This window comes from Mustela erminea, chromosome 1, assembly GCF_009829155.1.
Source record: "Mustela erminea isolate mMusErm1 chromosome 1, mMusErm1.Pri, whole genome shotgun sequence".
NCBI lineage: Eukaryota > Metazoa > Chordata > Mammalia > Carnivora > Mustelidae > Mustela > Mustela erminea.
In genome coordinates this window covers 30,892,529-30,913,525 of record NC_045614.1, presented here as the reverse complement: position 1 = coordinate 30,913,525, position 20,997 = coordinate 30,892,529, and the positions used below count along the sequence as shown (strand labels likewise).

Here is a 20,997-nt window from a genome sequence, read left to right as displayed (position 1 = left end):
CTCAATGGAGAGATCATCCAGAGAGAGAACCAATAAGGAAACATTGGCCTTAAAAAATACCTTAGATCAGATGGACTTAATCAATATATACAAAGTGTTCCAATCAGAACAGTGTTCTAATCAGTTCTTCTCAAGAGTACATGGAATATTTTCCAGGAGAGATAATATGTTAGGCCACAAAACACATCTCAGTAAGTTTAAGATTGAAATCAGATCAAGTGTCTTTTCTGACAATGATACAAAACTAGAGATCAACTACAAGAAAACTATTTCTAAAACTACAAAAAACACAGAACCACAAACACATGGAGGCTAAACAACATGCTACTAAACAACCAGTGGGTAAATGAGGAAATTTAAAAATACCCTGAAACAAATAAAAATGGAAACACAATGGTCCAACATTTGTGGAACACAGCAAAAGCAGCTCTAAGAGAAAAATTTATAGTGATGCATGCCCACCTCAAGAAACAAGAAAGATTTCAAATAAACAATCCAACCTTAACCTAAAGGAACTAGACAAAGAACAAAGCCCAAAGTTAGTGGAAGGAAGGAAATAATAAAATCAGATCAGAAATACATGAAGTAAAGACTAAAAACAAAACAGTAGAAAAGATAAATGAAACTAAGTGTTCTTTGAAGAAATAAACAGAATTGATAAACCTCTAGGCAGATTCATTAATAAAAGAGAGTTCAAATAAATAGAATCAGAAATGAAAGAAAAGTCCCAACTGATACCACAAAAATACTAAAGATAATAAAAGAGTACCACAAATAAGTACATCCCAACAAATGGTACAACCTAGAAGAAATGGACAAATTCCTACAAACATAGTCTTCTAAAACTGAATCAAGAAGAAATAGAAAATCTGAATATACTGATTGTTATTAATGAAATTGAATCAGTAATCAAATAACTCCAACAAACAAAACCCCAGGACCAGATGGCTTCACAGATGAATTCTACCAAACACTCAAAAAAGAGTTAATACCTAGCCTTCTCAAACTTCCAAGAAACTAAAGAGGAAAGAATGCTTCTGAATTCATTCTGTGAGATATTAACACTACCCTGATATCAAAAACAGAAAATTACAGGCCGATATCCAGGATGAACATAGATAAAATAAAATCCTCAACAGAATAGGAATAAAAAATAAAAAATAATAAAAATAAAATATGAACAATCTGACTTTAACAGTACAGTAAAATGATCATATAGCATGATCAAATGGGATTTATTCCAGGGGTAAAAGGATGATTCAATATTGGCAAATCAATGTGATCTATCACATTAACAAAAAGAAGGGGAAAATCGTATGGCCATTTCAATAGATGCATAAAAAGCATTCACTGAAATTCAACATTTAATTGTGATTTAAATTCTCAAAAAAGTGGGTATAGAGGGAATGTACCTTGATATGATAAAGGCCATCTATGACAAACCTACAGCTAACATCATACTCATTGGTGAAAAGCTGAAATTTTCCACTAAAATCAGGAAGAAGACAAGGATGCCCACTCTCACCATTTTATTCAGCACAGTATTAGAAGTCTTGGGCGCTTGGGTGGTTCAGTCAGTTAAGAGTCTGCCTTCAGCTCAAGTCATGATCCCAGGGTTCTGGGATGGAGCCCCTTATCAGCCTCTCTGCTCTGTGAGCCTACTTCTCCCTCTCCCTCTGCCTGCCTTTCCCCCTGTTTGTGCAGTCTCTCTCTCTCTCTCTCTCTCTGTTTCAAATAAATAAGTAAATAAGTAAAATCTTTCAAAAAAAAAAAAAAGAAGTTGTTTTAGCCACAGAAATCTGACAAGAAAAGGCAATAAAAGACATCCAGATTGGGAAAGAAAAAGTAAAACTGTCACTATCCACAAATGACATAATACTGTGTATAAGAAACCTGTAAAACTCCACCAAAAGACTATTAAAACTAATAAATGAATTCAGTAAAGTTGCAGGATACAAAATTAATATACATAAATTTGCAAAATTTGTAAATACAAACAACAAACTATCCAAAAGAGAATTAAGGAAACAATCCCACTTGCAATCACATCAATAAAATAGAATACCTAGGAATGAATTTAAACCTGTCGCTCGGAAAACTAAGACTCTGATGAAAAACAGAAATAAATAGAAAGGTATACTTTGCTCAAGAAGTGGAAAGATTAATATTGTTAAAATTTCCATACTACCCAAAGCAGTCCTTACATTCAGTGCAATACCTATAAAAATACCAATAGTATTTTTCACAAAACTGGAACAAATAATCCTAAAATTTGCATGGAACCACAAAGACCTCAAAAGCTAAAGCACGTTGAAAAGGAAGAGCTCAGATGGAGGTATCCCACTCCCTGGTTTCAAACTGTACTACAAAACTATAGTAATCAAAACAGTATGGCACAAAAACAGATGCACAGTCAATCAGCGAACAGTATTGAGAGTCCAGGAATAACCCCACACTTATATGGTCAATTAATCTTCAACAAAAGAGGCAAGAATATACAATGGGAAAAAGACAGTCTCTTCAATAAGGGAAAACTGGACAGCTACATACAAGAATGAAACTGGGCCACTTTCTTACACCATATACAACAGTAAATTCAAAATGGATTAAAGTCTTAATGTGAGACCAGAAACCATAAAACTCCTAGAAGAAAATATAAGCAGAAAACTCTTAGACATAAGTGTAAGTAATATTTTTTTTGATCTGTCTCCTCAAGCAAAGGCAACAAAAGCAGGATTATATCAAGCTAAAAAACTTTTGCATAGTGAAGAAAAACCATCAATAAATAGAAAGATAACCTACTGAATGGAAGAAGATAATTGTAATTGATATAACCAATAAGGGATTAATATCCAAAATATATTTTAAAAACTCACACAGCTCAATTAAAAACAAAAACAAAAAACAATCCAACTTAAATGGGCAGAGGATCTGAATGGATATTTCTCCAAAGAAGACACACAGATGGCCAACAGATATATGAAAAGATTTTCAACATCATTAAGCATCAGGGAAATGCAAATCAAAACTATAATGAGATAACCCCTCATATCTGTCAGAATGACTATCACCAAAAAGAAAAGAAATAACCAGTGTTGGTGAGGATGTGTGGTAAAGGGAACCCTGTGTCCTATAGGTGGGAGTGCAAAATGGTATAGCCACTATGGAAAGCAGTATGGAGGTTCCTCAGAACAAATAAAAATAGAACTATCATGCAATTCCACAATTCTGCTTCTGGATATTTATTTGAAAAAAACAAAAACATTAATATGAAAAAAAATATATGTGCCTCTATGTTTACTAGATTTTGATTGCCAAAATAGGGATGCAACCCAAGTGTCCATTAGTAGATAAATGGATAAAGAAGCTATGGTGTATATATACAATGGAACATTACTCAATCCCAAAAAAGGAATTAGCTCTTTCCACTTGTGGCAATATGGTTGGATCTAAAGGGTGTTTAATAAGTGAAATAAATCAGACAGAGAAAGACAGATACCATATGATGTCACATGTATGGGAAATCTAAAAAACAATAAGCAAAATGAAACAGAAACAGACTCATGGAGAATAATCTGGTGGTTGTCAGTAGAAGAGCGTCTGGGATAAATAGAGGAAGGGAATTTAAAGGTATAAACTTCTAGTCATAAAATAAATAAGACACATGGGTGCGTGTACAGCATAGCGAATAATAATATTGTAATAACCTTTTTTGGTGACAGATTCATAGAGTGAACTCTTTGTAATGCTAATAAATGCTGAATCACTGTGTTATATACCTGTAACTCATATAATATTGTACATCAACTATACTTCAATTAAAAAATGCCTTCATAAATACAGGTCCTCACTTTTCCATCACTGGGATGGATTCCACCCCAACTCAAAGATTCAAGATGCCTTTCAACCAGGCCTACACCTTACTTCTTCCTGCCCATCCGGCCTTTATTAAATGTTTTGGGCGTTGGCTGTACAATTTCATGTAAACTCTCATTTAGACTTGTGATAAACAGTCCAGGGAATTACAATAAATCTTCCCAGTATAGGCACATTGAAGAGTTTAAGTGATGTGTCTAAATTCACTTGGCCAGTAAGTAGAAAGCTGAGTGCTCTGATTCCAAGTGTCATGCTCTTTTTGTGAGTAGTCAGATGACAGGTAGGAAGTTACACCAGGACAGGAATCTCTCTCATTGATGACTGACCCCCCAAGAAGCTACTTTCTCTCTTCCACTAAAATTTACTACACATTTCCTTTAGCTTATCCAGAAGGCCAAATGAAGCAATAGCCTCAGGCAGAACTGGCTTCTGGAACTCTGCATCCTTTCTGCTTTGACCTCCTTGGAATCTGATAAAGAGGTTGTAGGGACCTGGTGTTTCTGCTGGCAGAAACATGTCATCACACGCTTATAAAAGGCATATGTTTGTCCTTTCTTCCTAGAAGAGAAGGAAGGCAAGTGCAGGGCAGCTTTCCTCTGCTGAAACCTTGTGCTGTAATCTATCAATTTAGTCACATCCAACGTGCCACATAACATCAGACAGAGATGGCTGTGTGAGCCTCTACTGTGAATATCAGACCTGCTGTCTTGAAAGTTCCATGAATAGGGGCGCCTGGGTAGCTAGCTCAGTGGGTTAAGCCTCTGCCTTCAGCTCAGGTCTTGAATCTCAGGGTCCTGGGATCAAGCCCCGCATAAGGGCTCTCTGCTCAGCAGGGAACCTGCTTCCCCTCACTCTCTCTCTGCCTGCCTCTTTGCCTATTTGTGGTCTCTGTCTGTCAAATAAATAAATAAAATCTTTTTTTTTTAAAAATTCCATAAATAGGAGCACCTCGGTGGCTCAGTCAGCTAGGCATCTAACTCTTGATTTCAGCTTAAGTCATGATCTCAGAGTTGTGATCTCAGAGTTGCCCTGCATTGGGTGCCATGCTGGATGTGAAGCTTGCTTAAGGTTCTCTCTCTTTCTCTCTGCCCCACCCCACCTAAAAAAATGTTCCATGAAGAGATCTGAATTCCTTTTTTTAAATGTGGTAGAAAAGACTTCTTTATCCCTGTTCAAATATTTTTCCAAATCCTCTCATATTGATATTAAAATGTCCTCAAATTTCACCTAGGAATTAGGTCTACGTTATTTAAATTGTGTGATCAGAAGTTGACATTGGAGCTTAGACAGATTGTGGCTTTAGTGGTACTGTGATATTTGCCAATTCTTTTGGCCACATTTTGAGGTGAAATTCCAAAATTTGTGAGCTAATTATATAAGACAAATAATACAGCTTTTGTAGTATTCATGGCAGAGTTCTGGGAGCGAAACACCATTGGTTTTTCACACTATCAAGTAAATGTGGAGTTGCCATTTAAACCCCTATTCTCTGCAGAGCAAAACTATCATCTCATATAATGGTCCTGTTGCAAACATTGATGAGACTATGCCCCGAGGAAAGAAACAATGTCCAAATATTTCCCTGATGGCAAGTTTCTGTTCCAGGCATTGCCAAAAATCAGATAAAAATAGAATCTTCTCCAACCAGAGAATGATACTACCCACCTCCCTGCAGCTTACAAATTAATATTTTGTACCTGGCATTCACCCTGGGTCATGAAGTAGCAATGTCCAGGCACACAAAAGTTTGCTTAGGTTTTTTCACCTGGAAGAATGTGTGTACAGATCATCTCTGTGACTCTGACCTTTGCAGATAGTTAACAACTCAGGAAAATCTGAGTTCAAGCAAAAAATCTAAATCTTGGGGCATCTGGCTGACTCAGCTGGTTAAGTAAGTATCTGCCTTTGGCTTCAGGTCATGATTCCAGGGTCCTGGGATCAAGCTGCATTTCAGGCTCCCACTCATTGGGGAGTCTGCTTCTCCCTCTGCCTCTCTCCTCCACTTGTACTCTCTCTCCCTTGCTCGCTCGCTCTCTCTCTGTCTAATAAAATAATCTTTTTTAAAAAAAATCTAAATGCTGAGGGTATCGTCTGAAGTTCATGAAGTCAAACCACTTCAAAATGGGTTTGAGTAAAGAAGCCAATCCTGGTGGCTCAGTGGGTTAAGCCTCTGCCTTCAGCTCAGGTCATGAGCTCAGGGTCCTAGGATCAAGCCCCACATGGGGCTCTCTGCTCAGCAGGGAGCCTGCTTCCCCCTCTCTCTCTGCCTGACTCTGCCTACTTGTGATCTCTCTCCCTGTCAAATAAATAAATAAGATCTTTTTTAAAAAAAGAAGAAGAAGAAGAAGAAGAAGAAGAAGCAGCTGCCGCCAATCCTGGAAGTTATCATGCCTGTGCCCAAAATACCTTCTAATTTGTGTGATGCTGAATTTTGCAAACTATTTACCAAGACTTTCTTTCTCTCATTTAATATGCCTACTTTTCCTCCATCACTCCCTGATCTTCACCCAATGCCCACCATTGCACAGTACACGTTGACGGGTAATAGTGGAACGCTCATTGCTGTGGGGGGCTGGGCTTTCCCTAGTCCTCTGCTGAACGCTGAGATGGAGTGATGTGGACGGTGGGCCATGTTAAGGGTCTCCATAGGGTTTGCCTTGGTTCTTTGCTATTTGGGGCCAGATAGTTCTGCCCTATCCTATGGTAGCTAAAAATAGGGGCTCTAGGTTTCAAATCCAATTCTACGAATTATTGTTTTAATTTCTATGTATTATTTTCCTTCAGAACATGGGATTAAATAACAGAACTAACCTTAGTTGTTGGATGAATTAACTGAGGGAAAGCACGTAAAGGGCTTAGCTTAATGCGCAGGACGCAATTAACAGTTGTAAATGCCAGTTAGCATCATGGTCTTTAAGACAGTCATCATCATTATTATTGCTATTGTTATTGTTAGAAGTGCTAGTGGTAGCATGGCGCCTGAAAAACATGGATATGGATATGTGTGCCTGCATGTATGTATATGTGTACATATATATGTATCCATATGGGTGTACATATGGATATAGTGTGTGTATACATATATACTATGCGTGTGCTGATTTATAGACATATAGTCAAAAGTATTTGTATTTGCTATTATCTTTCATTCTTCACAATAACTCTCCACTTCAAATATGGAAACTGAAATTCAGATATGTGAAGAAACCTGTCTAAAGTCACACAACTAATAGGAATTAGACCCAGGATTCAAAGTCAAGTTGATTTCACCCATGCGGACTGGAAAAGATTCTTTGGTGCCCTTTGGATGCTGCACATGCCTCTTTCTTCATGTGTCACTTGGTGTTTACTAGATCATTTGCTGGCACTCCCCTTCACCCTATACTACTGCCTCTTTCATCCCCAGTGATGACATCCACACCATCTGACACATGATAGGAGCCCAGGAATTGCTTGAGAGATTGTTTTGAATAAGTGCGACACTGTCGCTGAGCTTTGTATCTAGAAAGTGTCCTTCTGCCACATCTTCCTTCTGATCATCTATCAGTTTGTCATTTGAGCCTTTGGAATCTAAGCATGGTCTGAGTGGCGGTACCTTTGTCTGCTTTTACATGTACCCACTTCCTCCTCTATGGATAAAAATGCAAAGACAGAAAAGTAGATGGCTGACAGAACTGTTAGCACTTTCAAATGCTATTTCTCAAGATGTTCCAAAAAACCACTCCATGTGCCTCGACATAAATAACCCTGTTAGGAATTGTCCTTGGGAGGCCATCCCCATTGAGGAATGGTATCAGTCCTGAATGAAATAAATGGACGGTAGAGATTTTCTTTGGAAGACTTTGTCCACCCATATGCTATGTCTCTCATAAAGCAATATGAATAAACAGTGTTTTTGTCAAGGCTAATTTACTTTTATGCCTGGGAAAAGTAGCAATCAAGATGGACGACTACATTTTCCTCATTTTGGCACAACTTCAGCTTTGAAATGTGTTTGTAATGGGTCTGCTGCCGAAAACTCCCCTCAAGAACCTCAGGCTAGATTGACAGCATGCTATTTCTTCTCAAGGCTTTAGTACCCAAGGCAGAAAAATGTCCTTGTTTTCCCTTGCAGACTTGAGTTTTATGAGCCTCTTTTTATGATGTCATTAGGAACTGTCTAAGTTCTGGGAGGAGTGATCATTCTTTGGATTTTTCCTATATTCTGCTGCACCAAGTTTGTTGGACTCTAACTCTGGGCTAAAATGGTATTGTCTGTAACCACTGGGTCTTCTTGCAAAACCTCAAGACTATAGAGTTAAGAGACAATGAGTGAGTCCTAAAGGTGGATGTGATAAAACAGGATGGTAAGGTCTCTCAGTGCTGATTAGTAGGAAAAGAATCCACTTCACAGACACGACGGTTTTTCTCTTCATCTCCGTGGCAACTGCAAGGCTAGCAGCTGCCAGTAAAAATTGAGAGATACCACTTACCCATTTTCCCAAGCATCCCATATAGTTAAGAGGTTTGAGCCCCAACGTGAGGAATAAAGAAGTCAGTGGAACAGACCTCAGGCTGCTGGTATATAACCTGCTTGGTGTCTTCTAACATGGCCTTGGGGACCACTTTTTGACCATGAATTAACTTCCCTCACTCTTTCCTTTGCTCTCAACAAGATGAGAAAATGTTTGTGGCCATATATAGTAATACGACCTTGGATTCATGGTTACTTGTATATTTTTCATGGAAAGAAGAGAAAAACAATGATTCTGTCCCAGCCAACTCAAGCTGGTGGCAAACTCTTCCTCATCCGTCAGACTCTCAGCCTGAAGATTGCCTCCTCTGGAAAGCCAGTCCTGATTCTCTCAGCTCTTGCCTGCCTCATGTCTCATACCCTGCTGTTACAACATCTACCTTGTTGCTTCCCCAGTAGATCTTTCTCCCCACTGATTGTAAGCTTCAGGGTAACAGTCCACATCCTTTCATCATGATCCCCCCAGTGTCTAACACTAAACCAGGCACAGTGTTGGTGGTAGTAAATATTTTCTAAGTGATGGTGGACCAGCAGCCAAGTCCTCACATCTCTGTGGTCTTTTTCATAAAGTTTGTCCAAGTCTTTGAGGCTCACAGTTATCCCAGATTGAGTCCAAGAATGATAAGAAGAAAAAGGAAGCCTACTGTGCATAATTTTAGAATTAAGATTCTTACCTTGAATCATTCTTAGTTCTCGTTGAGCTCATCGACCTAGTATGTTATTTCAGAGGTGTCTATCCTGCTTCTCCTTTTACTTTCACCCACAGTGTGTTTAGAAACATTCACTGGTGGACTGAGCCCAACCATAAAGCAGGAAGTGATTATATTAAAAGGTTCCAGAAGGAACAAGCACTCAAAGGTTGCTGGGTAGATTTCAGACACCCATGCTCATTTACACAGAAAAGCAGAATCTCACTGTTCTTCCAGAACTATTTCATCATCTCTCCGCCTCCACCTCATGACTGAGTTTTAGCTGCACTGATAACTTAATACGGACAGTTTGACAAGCCATCCATTCATCCACTCAACTCATATGTGTACTTACTATGTGCCAAAGATTATTCTAGAGAATAAGAATTCACCAAGGGTATCAAGACAGACATCGTGGCCTAGCGGAAAAGATAAACAATAAATAAATCTCACCGTTTTCTATTAATTTTAATAAGTGTTACCAAAAAGTTGAGCCTAGGTATTATAAGAAAGTATAATAAAGGGATTCAACCTAGGGAAATAAAATTTTGAGGCTGATATACAGAAGATGGCAAGATGACTGAGAATTACCTAAGGAGGCAAAGGGAAAAGGGGAAGGCTTATGACAGCCCCTGGAGAGGAAGAAGACTGGCATAGCACAAAGACATCTCCAAGCTCTATACAGAGGATTACGATATGAATTTTAGTGAAACCTCTATGGTAGCAAGAAAGAAATACCCTTCTAGCTAACTAGTGTGTGAGGAGACTTATTGAAAGGAGAAGAAAACGTCACAAAAGATCCAACAGGAAAAATAGGTGGACTTTATGGGAATTAGCAAAACAATAAAAACAATAAACAATAAATAAAAACAATAAAAATTCATAAGTTATTTGTGACCCTAAATAACTTCTTTTTTCTTCTCCCCTTTCTCTCACCTTCCTGCGTTTCCTCCCTCCCTCTGTTAGTCTCTACCTCTATCCTCTCTCTACCTCCTTCTCTCACTTCTTTGTGAAGTGTCTTAGTCTTTCATGTGTTCCAACATGGCAGCTACCATGAGTCTACACGATCTTGCTATTTCAGCTCCACTGATAATTGCAATCTCAGTGTCTCTCAGTTCACTTGCTGGAGAGGGTAAATCCAGTTGACTGTTTGCCACTTAATTGAATTAGTTGGTTGATTTGGGTCCCACATACTAGGTACCCACATACTATGCATCTTATTTTTTTGGTCACCCAGAATTGGTAAACCAATTCATGTCCCATGTGATCCAGGTGGAATTCTATCCTCAGCCACAGGGACGGAGGAAATAACTCATGCCTAAGCAACTCAACACAACATATCACCAGCCATAAAAGGTGGTTCAGAGTATATACATAAGTCAGACTTTGGGTGAGAATTTTGGAATAAAAGACATTATAAGAAGAGATAGTCATCCTTCCTTTAGATAGCATAATGTGATGTTATAAGGTGCAGATCTTTGGCAACCCTTCTGTGACATTAAGGGGAGCCAGACTGAGCATTGGGCCAACCCAAAGAAACCCAAACCAAGATTTGGGGAAAAAATTCAGTTGTGATATCATCAGAGTCCTGATTCCAGCCTCCCTGGAAGCTGGTCTACCCCCAGGACATTTCAGACCAATAAATTCTCTTCATTGATTAAGCCAGTTCCAAACTGGGTTTTTCTATCACTTGTGCCCCCCCCCAAAAAAAGTCAAACTGATGTACCTTGCCCCTCAACCTGATCAGTATGAACCAAGACTAAGGAGGGCAAGTTCATGTTTCAAGTGGAAAATGATTCTTTGAGAAGGTGATTAATCCAAAGTATATTTAAGGCACTTGGACAACTTAGAGGTATAAAGAATTAAATAGCATAGTTAAAGCATGTTGCAATTACAACTGAATTCATAAGCAAGGAAGGAAAAAATAGAGGTCAGTTTTTATACTGAATTCTTTTAATCTTCTTTTCTAAAGAATTTTAATCATGTTTTTCATCACTTCATTAATTTTTTCAATTTTTCTTGAAAACAGTAACTATTCTTTCTACTATTCCTTTTAGAAATAGCTACAGGCTATGTTTGAAACATCTCAAATGAGCTCCTCTTGAATTATTCATGTGAGAAAATCTCTATATGTATCCAGAAATAGGGTGTCTTTCTGTCTCTAAACTTAAAAACAACTGATTGCATTTTGCTAAAAAGAAAAACTGTTTCAACCGAAACCAGATTTAAAAAATATCACCCCATTTTTCTTTCCACAAATCAAATTTGCTGGAGAAAACTGGGGGGGAAATTGGACTATAATAAAACATTTGACTCTTTCTTACTATATGTTTATGTATATATCTCTCAGCTGTTAGAGAGTGTAAATAACTAGAAGGCAAGCAGCTATCAACTCAGCTAGGTTGAACATTCTTCTAGCACAACAGCACAATATCTGAGCAAAATTTCACCAGTGGTAGATGTTATTATAACTCTGGGCTGTAAGATGGAAGCCTTCTATGTAAATCAGGTCTCTATTTACTTTTCTGCTCATACTTTTCTTTTTCTTTTTAAGGAGCGCAAATTTCCCAAGTTTGTATCCAAAGAAATGGAAAACATGTACATTGAGGAGCTGAAGTCATCAGTCAACCTGCTCATGGCCAACTTAGAGAGCATGCCAGTGTCCAAAGGCGGCGAGTTCAAGCTTCAGAAACTCAAACGCAGCCACAATGCTTCCATTATCGACATGGGCGAGGAGAGTGAGAACCAGCTCTCCAAATCAGACGTTGTGCTATCTTTCTCTCTGGAGGTAAAAAGCCTTAAACCCTTAAACATCTTCTGGCACAGCCAGCAGGATGTGGGTGATTAGACGCACCACAGCTAGCTTGCTTTACTCCTTGCACCCCCAGACCAGTTATTAAAATAACAGTTTGCTAAGCATAGGTCAGCTAATCAGCAAGTGATTCCCCATCTCCAGGAGCCCATGCTTTCCTTAAGGAAATGCAGTCTTAAGAACCACCTACTTGGGTGCCTGGGTGGCTCAGTGGATTAAGCCCCTGCCTTTGGCTCAGGTCATGATCTCAGGGTCCTGGGATCGAGTCCCACATCAGGCTCTCTGCTCAGTGGGGAGCCTGCTTCCCTCTCTCTCTCTGCCTGCCTCTCTGCCTACTTGTGATCTCTCTCTGTCAAATAAATAAATAAAATCTTTAAAAAAAAAAAAAAAGAACCACCTACTTAATCTTGCATTATTTTTCATCTTAAAGCAGTGCTCAAGGATTTTGTAAAGACCTTATATAATCTAGAAAGTTTAAAATTTTGGCATCCTCTGTCATAGTTATGAGAGAAATACCTAGCATCATTTGATGAGTTGTAGATTTTCTTTCCTGTCATGTCTCCTGTTGGCTATACCGTAGAAAGCCTCTTGTTGCAGTGGAGACATTTTTACTGATCTCATCACCTGAAAAAAAAAAAAAAAAACGTGTACAGACTGGGACTGTGACAGAAGGTTCCACATGCTAATAAATTTCTCTATAACTTCTACTTACATTTGTTCTTCATACATATAATTTAGGGAGTGGATCCAATCTGGCTACATTGGAATTGCCTGGGAAACTGGTTAGTGTGCAGATTCCTGGCATCACCCAGACCTGCTGACCCAAATCTTGAGGCAGGGGAAATACAACATGCTGTAGGCACTTTGGAAAATAGTTTGGTGGTTTCTCAAAAAGTTAAACATAAACTGGGGCACCTGGGTGGCTTAGTGGGTCAAGGCTCTGCCTTCGGCTCAGGCCATGGTCTCAGGGTCCTGGGATTGAGCCCCACGTCAGGCTCTCTGCTCAGCAGGGAACCTGCTTCCCCCTCTCTCTCTGCCTGCCTCTCTGCCTACATGTGATCTCTCTCTCTGTGCCAAATAAATAGATAAAATCTTTGGGAAAAAAAAAAGTTAAACATAAAATTACCATGTGTAGAATGCAACTCTAAGGTAGCTACCCAAGAAAAATGAAAACACATGTCCCCATAAAATCATTTGCTCCCCAAATGTTTATAGCAGCATTATTCTTACTAGCCAAAAATACAAACAATCTATATGTGTATTCACTAATAAATGGGTAGACAAAATGTGGTACATCCATACAAAGAGTTACTACTCAGCAATTGAAAGAAACAAACTACAGATAACATGCTTTGATGTAGTTGAATGTCAGAAACATTCTGCTTAGTGAAAGAAGACAGACACAGAGACACATGTTGTTTGATTCCATTGATATAAAATGTCTAGAAAAGGCAAATCTCTAGATTTTAGAGATTTAGATCAGATTAGCGTCGCCTGGGGCAGGAGGTGAAAATGGACATGAGGGACATTACTGGAGGAGATAAGAATGTTCTAAAACTTATTTGTGATGATAGTCATGCAACTTAGTAAATTTACTAAAATCATTGCATTGTACACTTGAAATGGGTTAATTATATGATCTGTAAAATATGTCAGTGGTGTCGGAAGGAATCTCTGGGTGGGATGCACCACGAAATGCACATTTTAATAAGCCACCCAGTGCCTCTTCTGTGCCCTGAAGTTCGAGAACCATTAGTAACTTATTCAAGCTCAGAACCCCACAAGGATTTTACGATAGCCCTAGACTTGGGAAGACCAAGAAAATAGATCAAATTTCTGTAGATTTAGTTAGGATTTGTGAAGACTAGGTTCATTTTCTAGAACATCATTAATGCTTGCTGTGAATTAACTGCAGATAATTTGTTTTACTATGCTCAGTTCTGATCAAGATAGTCATATTACAGTGTTTCAACATGTATTTTGCAGTTGGAAGAAGCAGTATTCAGTTAAATATAGGGCACTTGGTGTGTGAAAAAATCATCAGTGTAATTTCACAGAAACTTCCTTCCTTTCTTTCTTTTTTAATACCGCCACCTGAGGTACTGAATGCTTTTTCTTAGGTGTCTTTGAATTTGATTATTGCCAATTAGAGGTGGCAATTTATTCCGTAATGCCTCTTGTCTTTCTACAGAACGTGGGGAAAAAGTGGTTTATTGATTTTCATGAAGTTTTTAAATCCGTAATTTCTTAATTCTTTACCAGGACTCAATATTATACAGCTGATTATCTGAAATATAGATGTGAGTGAGTCCCCAACCACACTCCCATGTGCATATGGTTCAAACAGGCTTTAATGTGTAAGCACAAGTACAGAATGAAATGCCCTAGGCTTCCCAAATACTTTTTACTTGGAACAGCAAATTGCACATGTACTAAAACTGCCAGCAGCAATCATTGTGCGTCTGTATGTTGGGTGACCCAGTGGGGGGTTGGTGAGAAGAGGGAGGTAGAGGAAGGTCATCTCCTCAGGGCAGACTGGGTTTGGACTTGCAGGTTGGTACAAGACATGTTTCATGCACATCAGAATTGCAAGGCGGGGAAGGACAGTGATGTAGGGCAGTGAACCGCAGCAGGAGAACTGAGGTCCAGGTTGCCCAGTGGCCCAGCCTTGCACAGGGGAGTGCTCTGATGGAAAACAACATCCGTGAATCCTCACAACAGTCTTTTGAACCATTTGCAAATGTGGGGGAAAAAAGCCACAGAGAGGTTAAGGAACTTACAAGTAATTATACGGCTAGTGAAAATGCAGATTCAGGATGTGAACGAAATCTTTCAAATTACAAAAAAATGCTGTTCTTGCTCCTGTGCCTCTCATTTCCTCTCATTTGTATGGTTCTTTCCAGTATAAACATTCTCAGTTACCTACATCATCGTATTTGGTCCTCACGTAACAGCCACGGAGGGATATAGGGCATATGTTGTTATCCTCATTTTACAGATGAAAAGACTGAGACTCGGGAGATTTGAAAGAAAAGTGGTCTGAATTCAAGGCCAGGCCATTTGCTCCACGTCACATGAGTGAGAGTGGTTCTCAAAGTACGGATCCTGGATCATCAGCATCAGCAGCACCAGGGAAATTACTAGAAATAAAAAAGGCTTGGGCTCCATCCCAGACCTGCTTATCAGAAATTCTGGGGGTGGAGCCCAGCATTTTCTGGGTTTAGAAAGCCCTCCAGATATTTCTGGTTTACATCAAGTTTGAGAACCACTGGGCTTTTCAACAGCAAATCTGACTTGGTTCAAGGCCAGTCCTATTGTTCTTCCTTGAATCAAGCCCATTGAAGAAGTGTACACACTGGGTGTTGTATGTAAGTGACAAATCACTAAATTCTACTCCCTAAACCAATATTGCACTGCATGTTAACTAACTAGAGTGTAAGTACAAATTTTGAAATAAAAGAAGGAAGTGTACATTTTTTTTAAAAGATTATTTATTTGACACAGAGAGAGAGAGAGATCACAAGTAGGCAGAGAGGCAGGCAGAGTTGGGGGGGGAAGCAGGCTCCCCGCTGAGCAGAGAGCCTGATGCGAGGCTCGATCCTAGGACCCTGAGATCATGACCTGAGCCGAAGGCAGAGGCTTAACCCACTGAGCCACCCAGGTGCCCTGGAAGTGTACATTTTTTGCACAACCATATCCTTCTCTGTGTGTCCTGCCATTACCTCTTTTGGAGTACAACTGAGTGATATTTTAGTATCCCTTGCTTACTATAGATCCCTGATGCAGGTCATTTGTTTCACATTTTTAAATCGGTATATTTGCTCTATCCGCCCCTCCAGTCCTCTCCCCTCTAATAAATGACAGGATATACCACTGAATATGAGAATCTCAGGTGATTGAATGGAGTTAAGGGTAGCGGTTGGAAGTGCCGAGAATTGTAAATGATATATTTTGGTCCAGCAAAACACCAGCTTTTTTCCTCAGTCTAGAACAGAGAGTATGCAGCTGCAGATGTGTTTTTGTTTTGATTCAACAATGTTGGCCTGCCCAGAGTTTGTGTATTTTATTCCTCCCTTTTTGGATTATTGTCAAAACTTCAAAATCAGATTTCTGACTTTCATTCTGAATCAGATTTCCATTTTCTGGGTAGGAAAAACTGCAGTATCTGGCAACTCCAGACTAAGGAAAGACAAGGCCACCGTGGGCTGCAACTGGGTGCCAACTGCTCTGTTTAGATGGAGCGTATGCTCTCCTATTTTGCCCCAGGCCCCACTACTCCCTGCTGTCTCTGCCTTTAATGCTGAATGGTTCTTTGCCCTTTATCTTAGCATTTGCTAAGAGAAAAGGGAAAAGTAATTTCTGGGCCTTTGTCTCTGCCAAGTTCTGAATTAAAAGTTAGACTATTTTTAAAGAAAATAAGAGAGAGCCTGTTTATTTGTAGAAATGAAAAAGGATCCTGTGCATTAAAACCCAGGAAAAGAGAAACCCATTTCACATTACCTGTCTGGCCCTATGAGCTTCTAAAGTGGTGAGGGGTTGTCTTTCCATCCAGGAGGCAAAAAGTTACACTCTCAAGAATTGTATCTTCATGCTAGACTGGTACCAGCCTGGCTGATAGCAAATTGATAGAAACTGCCAGAAACTTGTTGGGTTTTTTGGTCATTTCTTCCCACCTCTATATTTTCTTCCAAGTGATGCTGTCCATGGGCTTTGGCAGTAACCTCCACCATGTGTGATTCTCTTTCCAGGTGGTGATCATGGAAGTCCAAGGCCTCAAATCCTTGGCTCCCAATCGCATTGTATATTGCACAATGGAAGTTGAAGGAGGAGAGAAACTACAGACTGACCAGGCCGAGGCTTCTAAACCAACGTAAGTTCTGCTCCTCCACTGCTCATCTTCCAAAAGGTGGTTCTCATGGGCTTCATTGTGTCTAACTCCAAGTTAAAGGTCTGGTTTCCCCAGAAGGTTCTAGAAGGCATGTTCCTTGTTTGTTTTCCAAACAAGATGACTTGATTACATTCTTATTCGGCAGCCATAAAAGGATTGCAGTTTTTTCAGGAACAGATGGAAAGTAAAGAAACAATCTCCTTTCTGGGGCTCTATGTAATCACGTTAGTTTCAATCCTTTAACAGAACGTGTAGGAAAGTTTGATACAAATCTGTTATATTAAATTTACTGAATGATATTTGGTTCGTGGATTAAGAGATTTTTTTCAAAATCTTTCTCTATGTGCCACAATTATGACTATGTCAGTAAAGCAGTGTGTTATATTAAATATGATACATTAATTCATTTGGTCAATGCATATTTCTCAAATGCTCAGTGTGTGTGTACAAGGTAGTTTTGCCCAGTGGAGAGGAAGGTAGTCACTGCTTTAGCCCTACGGAGCTCACCATTGAGTGGAAGAATCAGAAATATAATCACATAAATATATAATTACAAATAGTTACAAATGCTGAAAAGGAAAGAGTGCTTTGAGAGGAGGTAGCAGGGGACCTAAGTCACTTTGTGGGGACAGAGTCAGAGTAGGCCTTCTGTAGGAGTTAAGAGAAATTTGGGCTTGTATTATAAAAGTTGAATGAGATGGGGTGGGAATAGAAAGAGCATTCCAGGCAGTCAGCTTGTATAAAGGCCCTGTGGTTAACGAAGGCCCTATGGGAAAGCAGAATGGAAAGACGTTTTCGTGGGGCTAGAGCTCAGAGAACAAGGTATGCCAGAAACTGCCAGTGAGATAAGAAGGGACCACACAATGGAGAGCCTTGCTAGACCGTGAGAGGGAAGTACAGAGATAAGTGATTAGATACGTGTTTTAAAAAAAATCACTGTGGCTGTAGCAGAGAGAGCCAGGGTTGATGCAGGAGACCAGCTAGGATTCTCCAGCAGTGGTTCATAAGAATAATGATGATCAATTCATCTAGGTCAGTAGACTCTCAGGCCTCAGCAATTCAGGAGGGGTCACTGTTTTTGTTACCTCCCTTACCACCTAATTTCTCTTCTATCTCAATTAAGCCAGCCTAGACTAACGAGCTTTCTTTTTTTATTGTTGTTAATCCATAAAAGTCATAAAAACAGTAACCCCTGATAGCAATGTACTGCCTCTCCTTCCCCGGAGAATTATGAACTATTTAGCAGAACAGGAATAACGTACCAGCGTGTTCAAACAAAATGGTTCAAAGAAAGCACTGAATGTTTCCAGGACTAGAGGAAATCTGAGGGCATTGTATGCCTTCGTGGTTCTTTGCATGAGTAGACAAAGGCCTCAGATGCTCGGAACCTGGGCGAAACTGACGAATGGAAGCGAGATGAAATGGAAACCAATACAACTTGTCGCACATTATCTTTCCTCCCTTTTTTTAAACTTAGTTTTAAACTGAAAATGAATGCAGTTTCTTTTTTACTGCCTGACAAAATCCTCATTTTCCCCACACGGGCCGCCATGGCCTGACCCTTATCAATGCTATTATGTTATGCTGCATTATTGATACGTGTTTTTAAAAATGTGTCATATGTGGGGGAAGAAAAACCTATTTGGTATTTCTGCCAACTTTTTGGATGTTGGGCCTAATATGGTGTCCTAAGATAGAGAAGGAAGGAGAAATCTCTGATTATTCTAACAGGATGTTTCATATGAACTATTTTATCTTAAAACATTATTCATATCATTTTATTAGGCTTACAGTTTTCAGCTGCCAGGGTAAGTGATGAGCTGATTTTCATGTGCTTATGAATATTTAAAACCGAGTTTCAGATTACAAATAAATATGGAACATTTCGGTCTACCTACTTGAAATACTCATATTTCACATATATATTTACTCATATCCACACATGTGCTTTATTATGTCCATATTCATAAACATCTCACCCTAAAACATTTCACTTTTCCAGCCAATGTTATAATATTTTAATTTTTCTTCCATCAGTGAGCAGGTATTACTAAAACCTCACAGAGGATTTGCTTGTTTGCCTGCTTGTTTTTAAATACGTGAAGAATGCAAGTTTTCATGGCTAGGGTCCAGTCAAATCAGTCAGGAGTGGCTACTTTGAGTGCTATGTTAAGAAGAGTTCTGAGGGCAAATCTATATTCAGAGGAAAATAGTGCATGATGAACTTGTTATGTCTGCCAAAGGAGAACAAGTGTAAGTGCCCTGTATATACCATTTCTTAGTATCCCAAGGAGATACACACAGAGTCTGAAATCTGGCAATGCTTGTGTTTCCTGCTGTCTCTTTTTTTATCCTTTCTATATGAATTCTCTTTAAACCTCTACTCATCATCCTTCTAAATCTACAATTCTTTTCCCAGTTCTCTTCTTTACCTTTTGCTTTGTCATCATTCAGTTCTAGAAGTTTTTCTCTGCCTCTGGCTTGACATGGTTGGATGAATGAGCCTGTTGGTGCAGGTATATTTTCTTCCTCTCTCCCTAAGTTTGGACTTATTCAGAATCCTATCTTTTTTTTTTTCCTTTGAAACATACATTCTCCTTTTCTTCTTTACTTCTACTTATAATTTTTCCCATTATCAATCCCTCACTATCATGTCTGCTACTTGATTTTGATTACCCCAAAAAGTATCATTTGGAAGGTTATCTTCAGTCTGTCCTAGTAACTCCCCTTTATCATCTGACAAGGTTAGCCCCTTTTTCTGCCCTCCTCATCTTCTGAATCTTGTCTTTGACTATTCTTACAGCCTGCTGATGCCCATACTTTATTTATACATTCTAAAATCAAAATTCAATTTAAGCTAGTTTTATTTGTTACTCATTAATTCTGTTGTTGCCGCTACTAGGTATTTTACCCAATAACTGGAAACCCACATCTTATCTCATCAGGTGTCTACAAGGAATTTGACTCTTGTTTTATTGTTTGGGTTTGTTTGTTTGTTTGTTTGTACCAAGTACAGTCACAAATCCAGAAGTACATCGCATGACCCACTTTGTCCAAGAGTGTGTTTTTTTAGAACATTAATGTGGAGACGTCTTCACTGAAAACAAGAGCAGGGAGAGTGGTACCATGATTAATTGGGAAATGCAAAACATTTCATCTCTTTATAAGTTTTTCAGTGTTCATCAGCATTTAAAAACCTTTGAAGATTTCCAACAGCACATAAACCTATTTGCCTTTGATTATTCATGAGTTCCCCAAACTTATTTCAACTAATACCTATTAGCATCCATTGGAAATGCTAGTCTATATTGTCCAAACCTAGTAATGGGAGTTCCAAGTTCTCCCTCACTTCCTAAGCCAGTACTGTCTCTTCACTTAAAACCAGGGCCCTGCCCAGCATGATCGTTTTGGATCAGATGCATAATATAAGAATGCTGTGTTCATGAATTAAATACACTTTGTGATTGGAAAAAATGAGGTGTGTGTGTTTGTGTGTGTATGTGTGTCCTCTGTTCATCCTTCATTTTATCAATCTGGATGCTAAATGTGGGACATTTTCAAGCAGACGTTATTTCCTCTCAATTCAGTTGTCCTTCTCTCCTGGGTCTTAACATGGAAAGCCAGGAAAATATGTTATCACAAGATTTCAAGCAATATGTTTATTTCAAAGAATATTGCCTCCATTTGTAATATATTGTTTTTTGCTTCTGTGGGAAAGCAATGGAGGTGCTGAAGCAGAAGTAATTGAAATCGTGTCTTTAGGCAGGCAGTCTCAGGCAGGCATGAGAATGGAGAAGAAAAATACTTTGTGGATTCAAGAACTCAGATGTATTTGCCTACCTCCTATGAAACAGAGCAGACTTTTCTTCCCATGCCAGGTGTTTTTCAAAGGACAGCACTCTTAGCTCTGCGGATAACAGAATATGTTAGGTTTGATCAAGACATGGCTTTGAGTAAAATCAAGTCATGTGATAAGGAAGTCATTGCTTCTCCATTTGTTTATCTGTTCTGATTAGGTCCAGGAGAATGTCTTTATTTGGTTCTAGTAAATCTTTAACACCTTCAGAAGCCTCAGGTTCTGCGTCTTCTGCAGACCAAAGCCTCCCACTAGAATTTCATAGCATTGTTTAGATCTCACTTCCCCAAAAATATTTTCTGTACCGGGTCTTGGAATAGTTTCAAGGGAAAGAGAGTAACTTTTCTGGATGTCTCCTTTGAA

General features: G+C 39.1%; 1 protein-coding gene across 24 annotated transcripts in view; it reads left to right on the top strand.

The window, feature by feature from the left end:
* CADPS (calcium dependent secretion activator) overlaps positions 1–20,997 on the top strand; it is a 468,270-nt gene that overhangs the window by 214,552 nt on the left and 232,721 nt on the right. For all 24 annotated transcript variants that reach the window (XM_032324202.1, XM_032324183.1, XM_032324129.1 and 21 more), the window contains exons 5-6: positions 11,633–11,866; positions 16,639–16,760. In XM_032324202.1, coding sequence (XP_032180093.1) covers positions 11,633–11,866; positions 16,639–16,760 — 356 coding nt within the window. The remainder of the gene's footprint in view (positions 1–11,632; positions 11,867–16,638; positions 16,761–20,997) is intronic.